Consider the following 14,269-nt stretch of genomic DNA (forward strand, 5'->3'; position numbering starts at 1 on the left):
GGAATTTAGATTTTGTATCTTAAACAGTGGGGAGCCCTTGAACGTTCTTGAGCAGGAGTGTCATTTTTTAGAAAAGGTTTAAGCGGTCATAGTTTATGATATAAAAGGGCTGGGGGGAGCTCAGCGAGGAAAGAGGCAGCTACAGCGAAGGGTCCACGTAGAGGCAGTGAGGGACAGGGGAGGCCCAGAGAATGGCTTACGTGGGATGTGCGCCATACCACGTGAAGTGTCCTTGGACCTGGATCTCTCCTGCAGCGCCCTCATGATAGGGTTGTGGTCGGTGGGGTGTGACCCGCTCAGGGTGGCGGGCTCTGCCAAAGCAAGCAAAGAGTGGCAGGTTCGTGAGCCAGCTCAGACCTGCCTGCCTGCCACATTCTTAAGCGGGGGGTTTGGGGATCTGACCCAGTGGCCTGAGTCCTCCTGACCCCAGCCTTCTAGGTGAAGCGTGTCACTCTGCCTGCCTCCCATTGCCGAGTTCACAGCCAGCTTGAGGCTCACAGCCTCTGTGCGTCAAGCTGGGCAAGAGCCCTTCGGGCTGAAGCCAGTTGCTAGAAGTAGATTCTGGATTGTGGAAAAAGCACTGGGCTGAAATCCTGCCACTTGCCAGCTGGTGACCTTGGGCACATTCCTTAGCCCCTCCGGGGCATTCAATAGTCAAATAGCACAAGTTCTGGGCCTTCCATGCCCTGGTCTTCCACCTCCACCTGACCAGTCTTCCCTGGAGAATCTCAAGGTGGCCTAAGGACAAGCAGAGCAAGGTCATTTTAGTGGTTTTGTCACTAGGCGGATCTAGCAATATCACACCCACTTTATAGATGACAACCAAAGTCCTGAGACTTCCCATAACTGGCTTATGGTTGACTATTTGGGTGGTTACAGAGGCAGGACTCTAGCGCCAATCTCTCATTCAATGGAACTGGACCCTCGGCTTGGCCCCCAGAGGTTTACTGCCTGTCATGAGGTGGGTAAGAAGAGCAGACATTCCCCAGGCCCAGGGTTGCATCCCTTCACTGTTCCAAACAGTCAAGTCTCCTGAAGGAGAAAGTATGCTGGGTGCTAATGAGCCTTTAGTGCCTCTCCAAACCTTGCCCATCTTCCCCTGCACCGAGGGTACATGGCAAGCCTTGGCAGGCGTTTCCAGTTAGTTTAATAACCTTGCTTTGTTTTCATTGTGCTTATTTCTTCCTCTCCCTTCTATTTAAGGCCAGCAATGCCGGCTTCCCATGTAAGACAGTGATATCAATGAGTCTCTGAAAAATGGGCTGGGCGGAGTGGGTCTTGGATTTAAATAAAATATTAGGTAACAAGTGGCAGGTAGATATGGCACAGAAGGAACTTCTAATGTTTGTCCTGGTTCAGACCCCTCCCATAAGAAAAGGGAGGGCTGGGGATGTAGCTCAGTGGGAGAAGGTTAGCCTGCTCAAGATCTGGGTTCGATCCTCTCTATAGGGAGAAGGGCACTGTCCAAGGACACACTGGGTGGCCTCAGACCCGCTGGCTGTATACACCTGCATTCAGGAGCACTAGGCCAAAGTGACTCCCGGGCCCCTCCTGGCTGCACGTGTGCGGCCCATGTGCCAGTCCACGGGGTCCCGCGGACACTGTGATCTCGGGAATTACCTACAGCTCAGGATGGACAGGTTGGGAATCTGGGAGGGTATTTGGAAGTTTCCGCAGAAAGAGAGCTCAGAAGCCAGCCCCACCCGGCGCAGGCGGCTGGGGACCCCCCGCGGGTCACCTGCGGCCAGGGCGGGTGTGCGGGCAAGTGCATGCGCAGACATCAGCCTCCGGCGCTCGTGCCGTACCGCCTTCCGGTCACGGTGTGCGCGCCCGAAGCCTCGGGTTGGTCCCGGGCGGCCCCAGCTCCACGCGTCCGGGCACGCGGAACAGCACACTGTGCCTCCCCGCCGGGTGCGGGAAGGGCGGGGCGAAGGGGCGGGGCCGGGCCGCGGGACGCGCCGCCCATTGGTCGCGCGCGGCGGGGGCGGAGCAGGCGCTGGCGGGGCGCGGGCGGCAGAGGACAGGCGCGGGCGCCGAGGAGGGACTAGGTGCCCGCGGGCGGCCGGGGCAGGTGGACGCCGGCTGACCGGCCACCGAGAGACGCTCGCTGGAGAGGGGAGGGCTCTGGGACCGCCATTGGTAGGCTGGGCTCCGACCACTTTGGGGAGGGACCCGCAACCTCGCTCTGCAGGGAAAATTCAGGCGTTCGCCTGCGGGAGAGGAAAAGAGGAGGAGCTGGGCCCGCAGAAAGTTCTCCTCCCCGAGGGGGAAAAGGAGGTGAAGTGGGAGGTGGCGCCGGCTTTGGGTGAACTTGGAGCTGCGGAGCCTTGGGGCGGCGTTCAAGGCCCCCTCCCACACGCGCGCGGAGCTGAGCGCCCTGCGCCTTTCCTGGCTGGCGGCATCTGGCGAGGAGAAAGGAGCTGTCCCTGCCGCGCGGGCCCCAGCTGCGGAGCTGCAGACAGCAGAGGAGGCCGTGACCGAGCCAGCTGCCCCCTACCTCCACTTGGGCGACCCCGTTTGGGGCAGGAGGAGAAGGTGGCTTAGGAGATCAGAGAGGGTTGGCCGGCCTGGGACACGCACCCACAATCACCTTCAAAGGACCCCCTGAGCCTCCAGGGTTCACTCCTTAGTCTCCGGATTGCCCCCGCCGCACTCCCCCTAGCACCGTAGCCCCAAGTGGGGACCCGCCCCCCGCCCCCCGCATCAAACGTCCCCAAGCCTCCGGGCACCTGGCTCAACCGGAGGCCCCCGGGTCGGGGCAGGGCAGGGCCGGCGGCGGCGAGCCGGAGCCCGCCCAGCGCCCGGGCCCCGCCGAGCCCTCGGAGCCCACCCATGGGGCCCCAGCTTCGCGCTCCCCCTCGCCCGACCGCGCCCAGCCAGGCGCTCCGAGCCGCGCAGAGGAGGAGGATCCGTGCGCAGTGACCCGGGAGCCGCAGACGCTGCGAGGCTCGGTGGCCGGAGCGGCAGGCGGTTCCCCGCACCTCCCGGCGCTTCCAGGCAGCCCTCCGAGCCGTGCCAGAGGCCCGGCCCGCCGTTCCCAGGTAGGAGAGCAGCCCCGACAGAACGGGGGAGCTGGGTGAAGTGGGGCAGCTGGAAAGAAAGCGTAGGGGCTCGTTTGAGGGAGGAAAGCTCAGTGACGCTCTTCATGGCCAGGGAAACTTAAGTTGATTTCTCTCCTGTTGTGTGCCGGGATTGCCAGCAGCTTCATCTATGCAGAGAGACTAAAAGTCGAGGAGTACCTAGTCTGTGTCAGGCAGGATGCTAGACTCCTTATTTATCCCAGGAAAGAGAGATTTATTGAGTTTCTACTCTGTGCTGGGTTTGATTCTGGGAGCTTTAGGCTTAAGAGATGGAGTCACAGCCCGTTTAAAAAAGGAAACTGAGGCTCAGAGAGGAAGAGGTACTCACCTTCCCCAAACATATTCCCACAATGCTGAAATGGGCCTGGCATCTTCCCATCCCTGGCGGGTGTCTCCCTTCAACAAGGAAGAGTAAGGACCTTTCTGAGAGTCCTTAGAGCTTTTTTTTGGACTACTTTCTTCCCAGGGAAGAGCTTCCTGTACCTAGCTGACCAGACCCCACCCCCACTGCAGCTCTGGGAGCCTCTCTGTGCCTTTCCTCCCTTTGCCTCCAGCCCTGGGACGATGACAGAGGACCTTCTGGGGGCCAGCAGGAGCCCCTGACAGCTCCTGAAGCCCAGGCTTCCCCTGGCATCCGAGGAACAAGTGGGGTTCATACAAGACCTCTGCCTATCCTCCAGTCCTGTCCTGCTTGGAGCAGTCAGACAGCCCTCGAAGGCTCAGAGAGAGTGCTTGCAGAGAAAGGAACCTGGTACTTGCTAAGGCTTCTGTGAGTCGGGCAGCCTGGGGACTTCTGTTGTATCCGAAGCTGTACTAGGCTGTTACTACTGCGCTGTTCAACAGAGGAGTAAACTGAGCCCCTTCAGGCTAGCTTACTTGCCCAGGGCCACTGGGCCAGCAGGAAGCAGAGCTGGTCTCCTGGAATCAAAGCCTTCCTGCTTCTACTGCCCAGAGCTGCCCAGGGTGGTGAGGGTGGCTTTATAAAGTCCCCAGGACTCCTTGCAGTGCAGGGGTGGAAGCCAGGGAGTGCACGGTGTGTGCAAAGAGGCTGGGTGAGCACCAACAGAGGGACTGGGGGCGGTGCCGGGCAGTGACCACGCTCTGGGGTACACACCAAGGGATACATCCTTGCCCATCTGACCCACCAGCTTCTAGCAGGCCCTGGGGGACAGACACAGGGAAGAAGGCGAATGGGCCACAGATGCACTGGCTGAAAGCTGGCTGGCAGGGTCTGTGAAAGCCCTGGGCAAGGTGCCCACCCCCAGCTGCCTGTAGGAAGAGCGGGAATGAGGATGCAATGTGCCTCGGGTCATTCCCTGCCCGGTGCCAGCTGAGGCCTCACTGAGTCACACACCATTTGGAAAAGACTCCAGTTTTGTCTGAGGGTGGCTTTTCATAGAGGTAAGAGCCCAAGCTTCAGAGCCAAACAGCCTGGTTCTAATCCCTTTCCAGCTAGGCATCAGCTGTGTGAACTAGGGTGAGTGACTCAACCTTTCTGAGCACCAGGGTCCCCATCAGTCAGGGGGATCCGTGGCAGGGCCTCCTCCTGGACTGCTGTGCAGTCACAGGAATAAGGCACTCACTGTCCCTGTGTGATAGGTGCCTGTGGGTGCTGGGTACTGCTTCCCTGCAGTAGTCTATCTTTTGGGGATTTTATCCCTCCCAGCTACCCTGAGAATGATCCTGGGTTGGGGACAGCAGTCACAGTGTTTGCATTCAGGTCCCTCGTTCAACCTCCCATCCCTCTGGGCTCCCCAGATTCTGTCCCTGTTTGTCCCTCACCGTGTGGTCAGCCCAGCTGCAGAGACAGGTGAGCAGACAGCTGAGAGAAGACACTGTGCCCCGGGGCTTCCCTCAGCGCCTCCTGTACAGGAGGAGAAGGCAAGAAGGGGGTGGGGTCACGGAGGCGCTGTCACCTGGTGTCCAGGTGTCTAGGTGCCTCACACAGCCCCACGTGGCTGGGACCTTGTGAAGACTCAGTTTTAGACAAGAAAGCTGTGGATTTTTTTCCACCCTCTTTGCCCTTCCCTGACTCTGTGTCTTATTTTTAATTCCTGCCTCCTCTCTGTGACTCCCTGCCTCCCCGCCTCTTCTTTCTGACCCTCTGCCTCCTTTCTCTGATTGCCTGCCTCCTCTCTGATTCTCTGCCTCCTGTCTCTGGCTCTGCCTCTTTTCTCCAACTCCCTGCCTCCTCTCTGACTTGTATCTTTTTCTGACTCCCTGCCTCTTTTTTCTGATTCCCTGCCTCCTCTGATTTCCTGCCTCTTCTCTCTGGTTCTGCCTCTTTTCTCCAACTCCCTGCCTCCTCTATCTGACTTACTTCTTTCTTGGATTCCCTGCCTTCTCTCTCTGATTTCCTGTCTACTCTCTCTGGTTCCCTGCCTCCGTTCTTGACCCCCTGCCTCCTCTCTGACTCCTTCAAGTCCACTCAATCACTAATAATACTCATCTGTACCAGGAGGTCTGGTCTAGAGGCTGGGCATGGCAGCGATGGAGATAGACAACCTCCCTACAGGGTGCTGGCTTCCTCTCTGGCCTGTCTAGACAAAGGTGACCAGTCACACTCCCTTCAGAAAGATTGGGAAGGGAGCTGTCACAGGATGGGGTATCTTTTTCCCATTTTCTCCGAAGGTGCTGAACCAGCCCTGTGGGAACCAAGGGGGTTCTCAGCCCCCTCTACCCACTGTCCCCCGAACCCTGCCAGAGCCCCAAGGTTGCTGTTGGTGGGGTCTTCTCAGCATAGCTTGGGGCCAGCTCGATGGGTTGGGGTGAGAGGAGAAGGTTCTGGAGGGAGGCTTTGGGGGAGCCCAAAAGCAGAGCCATTTGCCATTTCAAACACCTGCACACATGTGGCATTGCAGTCTCCTGGAGTATATTCAGAGATGGGTTTAGACATGAATTAAAAGTGGGTGTGGAGGCTTCAGGCATGGATTTCCCACCCAGGCTCCCGTGTTTGTGAAACAGGAAAAAAAATACCATATACCTGAGGGAGAGGTGGACTCAGTAGCTCAGGGCGGACTGCCTGAAGTCAGAGCCCTTTCTTGCTGGTTATTGGCTGAGTGACTGTGAGCAGGTCACTCAATGTGTCTGTGCCTCACTGTTCTCGCCACCTACCTTCTAGGGTTACTTTGGGGATGAGGCGGGTTAATGTATGTATACCACCTAGAACACTCTGATACATTAACTGCAAATCAAATGTCAGCCAGCGTTATTGCTCTGTACTTAGCACAGCACCTGGCATGTGCCTGGGCTTGGCCCAGCGTCTGTGCTGTGCTGAACTGGCCCATTGTGTGCACCTTTTTGCAGTTCATTCATTGAGGTCATATTGCTAGCTGGGAGTTGGCCGTGCTGAGACTAGTTACTCCATGGAAATTGACAAACACTAGAGAGGGTTTTCATGAAAGGTATTTCTGAGCGTGTTCATGGCACAGGGACTCTGGGTCAGGCGGAGTTTTTCATGAGTTGATGTGGATGCGTGCCAGCTGACTCGTACCCAGTGGCATCTCAAACTCTTAGCTCATGATAGACTGAAAACTGTGATGTTGGAGAAAGCCTGGGGGATGTGGACAAGGAACTTGGAGGCTGCTGCTCTGGGGCATCCAGGCGTGGGGATTTTTGTGTGAATGGAGGAATGGCCTTCTATGAGGGGATGAGCTACACAGACGCCCCTTCCTCTGGGATGCAGCCCTCTTGCACACCCAGCTAGGCACTTCGTGCAGTGCCCAACCTGCCCAACCCGTGGTGGCCTTTTAAGGACATCTGTATTTCAGCAAGTCTGTGCCATATGCAGTTGTGGAGTTGGCAAGCTCCCCTATAGAGACGGGAGGGCCTCCTGCTAGAGAGGGGAATTGGGGAAACCTTCAGAGAGGAGGTGACATTTGGGCCAGGCCCTGCAACAAGAGGAGAGGGTGGTTCTGGGGAGGGGCTGGAATGAGGAAAGGAATGGAGGTAGATCTCAGCAGAGCTAGACTGACTGACTGCTGTGAGGGATCCTAGGGGATTCTGGGTACTGAGAACAGAGGGAAGAGGGCTGGGCTGGGAATGGGGTTCGGGTTGCATGATAGAGTTGGGGAGGTTTGCTTAGCTGCACTTGGGGTCTTGAGCTTGAGGCTACCATAGGAAGTTATGGGGGGTTTTCCCCAGAATTGTTTGACCTCAGAGTTGTGAGGAAGCCTGAAGTGGCCGTTGCTCCCTATCCTCCAGCCTGGTCTTCCAGAGGTAAGCGTGCTTCCAGGGCTTGAGAGGTGAAAGTCTCTGGGCAGCACACAGACAGGTGTTGGTGGGCCCCGGGCAGGAGGGAGGCCCTTTCCCCCTCTCCCCGCCCAGGTGCAAAGCTCAGGTCCAGGGGGGAGTCACCTGAGGAGCAATCTTAGGCTCTAGATTTTTAAACCGCCCTAGGTTTAAAAAGTGCATGCGTGCGCCTCTCCTGGGGTATGTCCGGACTCAGGCTGGAGGAAAGCAGAAAGGATGGGTGAGCAGGGAAGGGTGCCTTCTGACGGGGTCAGCGCTTGGGGGTCTCAGCTGCGCTGAGCTCTTACAATAGCCCTGGGCGAAGTGGTTGCTGCACAGGTGAAGCTACCTGCAGAGGTGAAGCTGCCCGCCCCAGGTCAGCAGCCAGCGGCAAGCGAGGATGCCAGGCCCACCAGTCCTGTGCTCAGATGAGTCTGGTAGAAGAACAGAAAGGTGAATGAAGGAGTAAAGCTAGCGAGGGCTTGGAGGAATGAATGAATGAATGAATGAGTGGCTCGAACCCAAGGTCTGTAGAGAACTTTGGCCAACATTCCCATCTTACAGACAGAAACCTAAGGCCTTGCACGGAGGCTGCAGAGAAGAGGCCCAGGCCTGTGGCAAGGCACAGGGGGTAGGGCCAGGCGAAGGCTTCCTGACGCCTCCCCCTCATTTCTGTCACAGCCCCGAGCCATGATGAAGACCTTGTCCAGTGGGAACTGCACTCTCAGCGTGCCCGCCAAGAATTCATATCGCATGGTGGTGCTGGGTGCCTCCAGAGTGGGCAAGAGCTCCATCGTCTCTCGCTTCCTCAATGGCCGCTTTGAGGACCAGTACACGCCCACCATCGAGGACTTCCACCGCAAGGTGTACAACATCCGCGGGGACATGTACCAGCTGGACATCCTGGACACCTCTGGCAACCACCCCTTCCCTGCCATGCGCAGGCTGTCCATCCTTACAGGTGAGGGGCTGATGGCTGGGTGTGGGACACTTTGCAGTGCACTTGCATCCTGCCATCTGAGAGGCCCTGCACAGGGAGGCCCAGGGACTCAATATTGCCTAGCAAGTTCAGGCTACAGGTCCTGGTTCCAGTCCATGTGACATGGGACAGGTTACGGCTGCAGGGCAGCTTCCAGATCAGACGCTGGGGATGCTGCTTTCCAGAGGCCAGTAAAGTAGCAGACCCAGCGACTAGCAGCTCATGTGTCCTGAAGCCCTGGATTTTGCCACTTAGAGAGGTCAGGGCAGGTCCCCAGCCACCAAGCAGAGGGGAGAGGCTTAGAAGTGACAACAGTGAGAGGCGGCAATGGCTAGCACTTACTAAGAGCTCCACGCCTGGCCCCATGCTTAGCACTCGGTGTGTGTATTCATTTAATCCTCACAGCTAACTTAGAGTTAGATACCTATCTGCCTCCATTTTACAATGGGGAAACTGAGGCAGAGAGGTTCAGTAACTTGCTTCATGTTGGGAAGCGTTGGTCTGCCCTCAGGCTTACCCATGGCCTCTCCTTCCTGCTGGGGACAGTGGGGAAGGATGGGGGATGGGGGGACTGTAGTGGACCCGGGGCTCCTGGCTGTTTTTTTTTTTTTTTTTTTTTTTCAGTATTGGGGCTTAAACTCAGAGCCTACACTTCAAGCCACTCCACCCGCGCCCCCCCCCCTTTTTTTCTTTTTTTGTGAAGGGTTTTTGAGACAGTGTCTCTCGAATTATTTGCCAGGGATTGTCTTTTAACTGTGATCCTCGATCTCTGCCTCCTGAGTAGCTCGGATTACAAGTGTGAACCACCAGTGCCCAACTGGCTGTCATTTTCAATCCTTCAGTCAGTTCAGTGTGGTAACTGAGAGAGCAGGTTCACAAACATGGCTGCCTGGGGCCCAATTCTGGTTCCACTCCCTCCTGGGCCCCTGGGGCAAGTGTTTCTGTCTTTGTGAGTCTGCTTCTCTTCTGTAAATTGCCATCACACTCCCACACCCCTCAGAGGTACTGCGGGAAGTACAGAGAATATGTTGAAGGGCTGCTTGAGCAGAGAATAAGTGTTCAATAAACACTGGTCTTATGCTGAGCCTGCATTTCTACTGTGCCTGCTACCCTCCTTCTGTGAGGGGCAGAGATGAGGGAGGGAGGGAGGGAGGGAGCAAGTAACCCTCCAGCCATCATTCAGATGACCCCTCAATTGAGAAACTTCTACACCAAGAAACCCACGCCATGCCTGGCCCTCTTTCCATACTCTGGCCAAGTTGGAGGCTGATGGGTGGGCCCCTTCTCTAGGTCATCCTCACTGACCCTCTGGCCCAGCTTGCTCTTGGGCCACACCCCATATCTTAGAGAAGGAGCATGTAGATAGAGGAACCCTGGGTTCAAATCTTGGCCTGGCCACTTGGTAGCTTAGCTGTGTGACCAATTGGGGTCTTCAGCCTCCTCAGATACACAGCAGGCATGACCTTGCACCCCCCTGTGTGTCTGTGAGGACACTGGGTGTTGCATGGGGTCAGCTCTCCCAGCCTTGGGGAGGAGACTGGACACCCACAGATATAGATGTAATAGGGGCAGATGTGGAGTGGGGCCACGTGCATACTTTCAAAGTTCATTTTCAGTTATATAAATAATGCACAGCCTCACCCTCCATTAGACACAGATTAGACCTAGGCCTGTGTCCCCCGTCCAGGTTCCTGTCCCTTAGAGGGGGCCACCTGGTCAGTCTGGCGTGGACTCTTCTGGGCCTTCTACAGACACATTGACATTCACATCTGTATCCCTGTGCTAGCCAGTGCTTTTGTCTGTTTTCCATGCACAGCATTCTGAGCACATCTGTCTGCTGCTTGCTTTGTTGGCTCACCAGTACGGTGCTGGGGCGCAGGAAATTCTGAGAGCCATTAATTCCACCACCAGCCCTCCTTCCAGCGGCTGGCCAGCTGGGGCAGGCCTCCTGCCTGGCATCTGCAGTCTCACATTTGAATATGTCGATGCTGCTGAGTCCTCAGAGGCCCCAGATTAGCCTAGCGGATGGGGTTTGACAGCCAAAGCAGAAGTAGTTGACAGGCTGATGCTGCCTTGCTAGTGCTTTTCAAAACAGCCTCTACCATTGAGCTAGCATCATGGACAGCCACTGGGTGCAGACCCTGGGAGATGGGATTGAGGAGCCCTGTGTTCCAGTGCCCACTGTCCAGACCATGTCCATGGCTGAAGCACTGGTCTGAGTGTAGCAGGCACTGTTACAGGGGCACTAGCCACATGATCTGGGGTCCAGAGGGTGACTGTTCTGTGGGAAGCTGGGGCACCAATTCTCCTGAGGACACTGGCCAGTTGTTGACTCTTCTGAGCCTGGGTTTCCTCATCTAGATCCACATACAGTTTGTTAAGAGTTTAAGTGATGGAGCCAAGCCTGTTGGTATATACCTGTAATCTCAGATACTTGGGAGGCAGAGATAGGAGGCCAGCTCTGGGCAAAAGTGTGAGACCCTATGTGAAAAATAACTAAAGCAAAAAGGGCTGGGGGCATGGCTCAAGTGGTAGAATACCTGCCTAGAAAGCACAAGGCTGTGAGTTTGGAACCCCACAATTGCCAAGAAAAAAAAAAGTTTAAGTGAAAGTAGGGAAGGGGCTTGGAGAATGAGGTTGTGATCACTATAGTAACTGTGACCTGGAAACTGGGGTGAAGCTGCTGGTCCACACCCCTGCTGTCCCTTGTAATTCCACACCAGTTGAAGCCAGGTCAGGAGCGAGGCAGTGAGTTCCAGCAGAGGTAGTGTGGACATTGGAATCACAGAGCAACGCCTGGGTGTCAGACATGGGGAAGGCAAGGATCAGATCATGTGGTCCTGGCCTAGCCACATTTAAGCTCTGTGACCTTGGGCAAGTTGCTTGCCCTTTCTGAGCCTCGCTTTGCTCACCTACGATAGGAAAGTAATAAAATCTTCACCATGGAGTTGTTATGAGGTGTCAGGTGTGGAGCATGAGGCTCAGCTCCTAGCAGGTGCCTGTTCTCATTATCACTGAGGCCTGAGATGACTGAACACACACACCCGTTATCTGTAACAATCCTCAAAATAACCCTGCAAGGTAGCGCTTCATTCTCATGGTGCAGATGGAGAAACCAAGGGCTAGGGAGTTCATGTGACCCACTCAAGGCCATGTGGCTGGGAAGAAGAGGATGCAAGACACAAACCCAGGCCCGCCTGACCTCAACGCAGTCTACCACACTGTGGCCACTGATGTTCACTGAGTTCCTGTTGTGTGTCAGGTGCTTTTGCAGGCCCTGGGGATGTGCACTGAGCAAGAGAGGCAGAGCCCACTCTCACAGATACTGCAGAATTGTTATTCTGACACAGTCTGTGGAAGTTCATGGGCAGGGGTGACTTATTAGCTCCCCAGCCCCGTCAGGAAGTGGGGCGTGAGCTGGCCGTATTTGCCGTGCTGTCCCTTAGCCTCGAACGAGGGATTTTGCCCCTGGGAGGGAGCCCCAGCTGCCTGCTCTGGCAAGTGGGGACAGTACTAGCACCTGCCCCAAAGCACCACAGGGCGAGGGTTCACCTTGTCCATAACTGGCAGCCGGTAGAACCTGTGACCTGGGGTAGGAGCTGCCCCTCAGAGGGAAGCGGGAGCCAGCTTGTCACTCGCTGCCTGGGCTCTCTCCACAGGCGATGTCTTCATCCTGGTGTTCAGCCTGGATAACCGGGAATCCTTCGACGAGGTCAAGCGCCTCCAAAAGCAGATCCTCGAGGTCAAGTCCTGCCTGAAGAACAAGACCAAGGAGGCGGCAGACCTGCCCATGGTCATCTGCGGCAACAAGAATGACCACAGCGAGCTCTGCCGCCAGGTGACCACCACCGAGGCCGAGCTGCTGGTGTCTGGCGACGAGAACTGTGCTTACTTCGAGGTGTCGGCCAAGAAGAACACCAACGTGGACGAGATGTTCTACGTGCTGTTCAGCATGGCCAAGCTGCCGCACGAGATGAGCCCCGCGCTGCACCGCAAGATCTCCGTGCAGTATGGCGACGCCTTCCACCCCCGGCCCTTCTGCATGCGCCGTGTGAAGGACATGGATGCCTATGGCATGGTGTCGCCCTTCGCCCGCCGCCCCAGTGTCAACAGCGACCTCAAGTACATCAAGGCCAAGGTCTTGCGGGAGGGCCAGGCCCGTGAGAGGGACAAATGCGCCATCCAGTGAGCAGCAGGGACTCTGGGGAGCAGCTTGGGCAGTGCCTTAAGGGAGGTGGCTCCAGATGCCTGCTGCCTGCATCCCCCCAGTGGCACCAGCCTGGAGGCCCCGAGAAACTACACTCTCTCATTCTCCTGTCTCCTTGCCTCTTCCCTCTGAGCCCTCTTACCCATGGCTCCCCACAGCCACAGCTCCTCCAAGGGAGGATGGATCTCTGAAGACAGGAGAGATCATTCCTGTCTTCACTTCTCACTGACTTGGTGAGAAGTCAGTGCTGACGACGCAGACCCAAGTTGAGCCTTCCCATCCTTTGGTTGGAAGAAATGTGGATGCCAGAGAGCCCAGGAGTCATGCGTCAAATGGAGGGTCCTGGAATGAGTCACAGGACAAAAACAAAACCCCAGACGCCAGTGGTCCCTGCTCTCTTGGTGTGGGACCAGCTTGATGTTGGGTGGCAGCTGGGGGACCCCTCCCAGGAGTGCATCTCCTGCCCTCTGTCCCAGTTGTGTCTACCCACCCTTCCTGCTTGGTCCCCAGCTGCCCTGACACTGAGCCAGTGGCCTGTGTGCTGGAAGAGGGCGGCTGCATCCCCCAGACCACTCTGTTCTGAGCTTACGCCTTCTCCTCCTTCCCAGGCTCCTCCATGTGACACGAGCTTGTTTTCAGGCTGTTCCCTGTTGTGTTAGCAGTGGACAAAATCGCTGTACGCTAAGAGCCCAGCGACCTGTCTTTCCTCAGGCCTCCCTCCAGTTCAGATCAGCTGCCTCTGCTGTGGACATCCACCTCCCCACCTCCAAGCAGGGGCGCTGGGCTCTGTACTGCACACCACAGTTTACAGATGCCTGGGCTGTGTGGGCAGGCAGGCCAGGGCACCTCCTGCCCCCTTTCCCAGACAGGGTGACTGACACTCAGAGGGGAAGGTGACATGCCCCAGACCCCACCCTGCCTCCTAGCTAGTTCTGGACACAGCTTGGCCAAGAACCAGCTGTCTGTCCTTCACTGTGTTTGTTCTTCAAGCACTTACTGAGCACTTGCTGGGTGCTGGGTCTGCTGTGTGCTATGAAACAAAGAGGGTGAGGTGTGTACCTTGTGTCACCAGCTCTGACGTCTGCCCATACCTGTGCCGTACTGTCTCTGCGGAGAGGAAAGCAGAGCATCTAGGAACCAGAGGCAAGCCCCGGGAGGGGTCAGAGGAGAGCTCATGGTGGGTCTTTCCCTTGTGCTCAGAACTGGGTGTGTTGGGCGCCACACATCCTGGCATGGTGGGTTCTGAACCTGTAAACCAAAGGCCCTTGCCATCAGTTCTTAACCAATACATTTTGTATTCTAATCTTAAAAATATTGAAGTTTAAAGACACAAGAAACCAGTGTCCTCTAGGGACTTCCCAAGGCCACTAGCCACAGGCCACACTGCAACTGCAGAAGCAGGACCAGCTCTGGGCCATCAGTGCACCATGATGAGCCAATCTTCTGATGCTTTCTCAGCCTGGGGCCTTCAGGGATTTGGGGCACCCTCCCCCCCACCCTGACCTCTTCCCTGAAGAGGGCAGTGAGGGTGCCTGTAGACACTGGGCGTGTCATGCCTATGTATATACGTGTACATGTGAACACAGATGCTCTCGGCCCCAGCCTAACGCACTGCGCCACACCTGCCTGTGTCTGCACCTCTCCACCTGCTGCCCAGCAGCAGCTCCGCCCATCCCTGCCTCCCCAGCCTGACCCTCTGAGCAGACCAGACCAGACCAGGAATTTGTTTACCACTGGTATGTGGCCTGGTCCCACTCAGTTGTGCCCCACCGT

At 56.6% G+C, this 14,269-nt stretch overlaps 1 protein-coding gene across 2 annotated transcripts; it reads left to right on the forward strand.

Annotated features, from left to right (window-relative positions):
* The first annotated feature begins 2,688 nt into the window (after positions 1-2,688).
* On the forward strand, positions 2,689-14,068 carry Rasd2 (RASD family member 2). Of its 2 annotated transcripts, XM_074084340.1 has the most exons (4): positions 2,955-3,041; positions 3,547-3,849; positions 7,992-8,271; positions 11,949-14,068. In XM_074084340.1, exons 3-4 carry the CDS (start codon positions 8,001-8,003, stop codon positions 12,476-12,478), a joined length of 801 nt encoding a protein of 266 aa, XP_073940441.1. In that variant the 5' UTR covers positions 2,955-3,041; positions 3,547-3,849; positions 7,992-8,000; the 3' UTR covers positions 12,479-14,068. The 2 variants fall into 2 exon arrangements, with proteins under 2 accessions (XP_020029517.1, XP_073940441.1); XM_020173928.2 differs by lacking the exon at positions 3,547-3,849 and having other exon boundaries at positions 2,689-3,041.
* Positions 14,069-14,269: the final 201 nt, after the last annotated feature.

Source organism: Castor canadensis, chromosome 8 (genome assembly GCF_047511655.1).
Source record: "Castor canadensis chromosome 8, mCasCan1.hap1v2, whole genome shotgun sequence".
Taxonomy (NCBI): domain Eukaryota; kingdom Metazoa; phylum Chordata; class Mammalia; order Rodentia; family Castoridae; genus Castor; species Castor canadensis.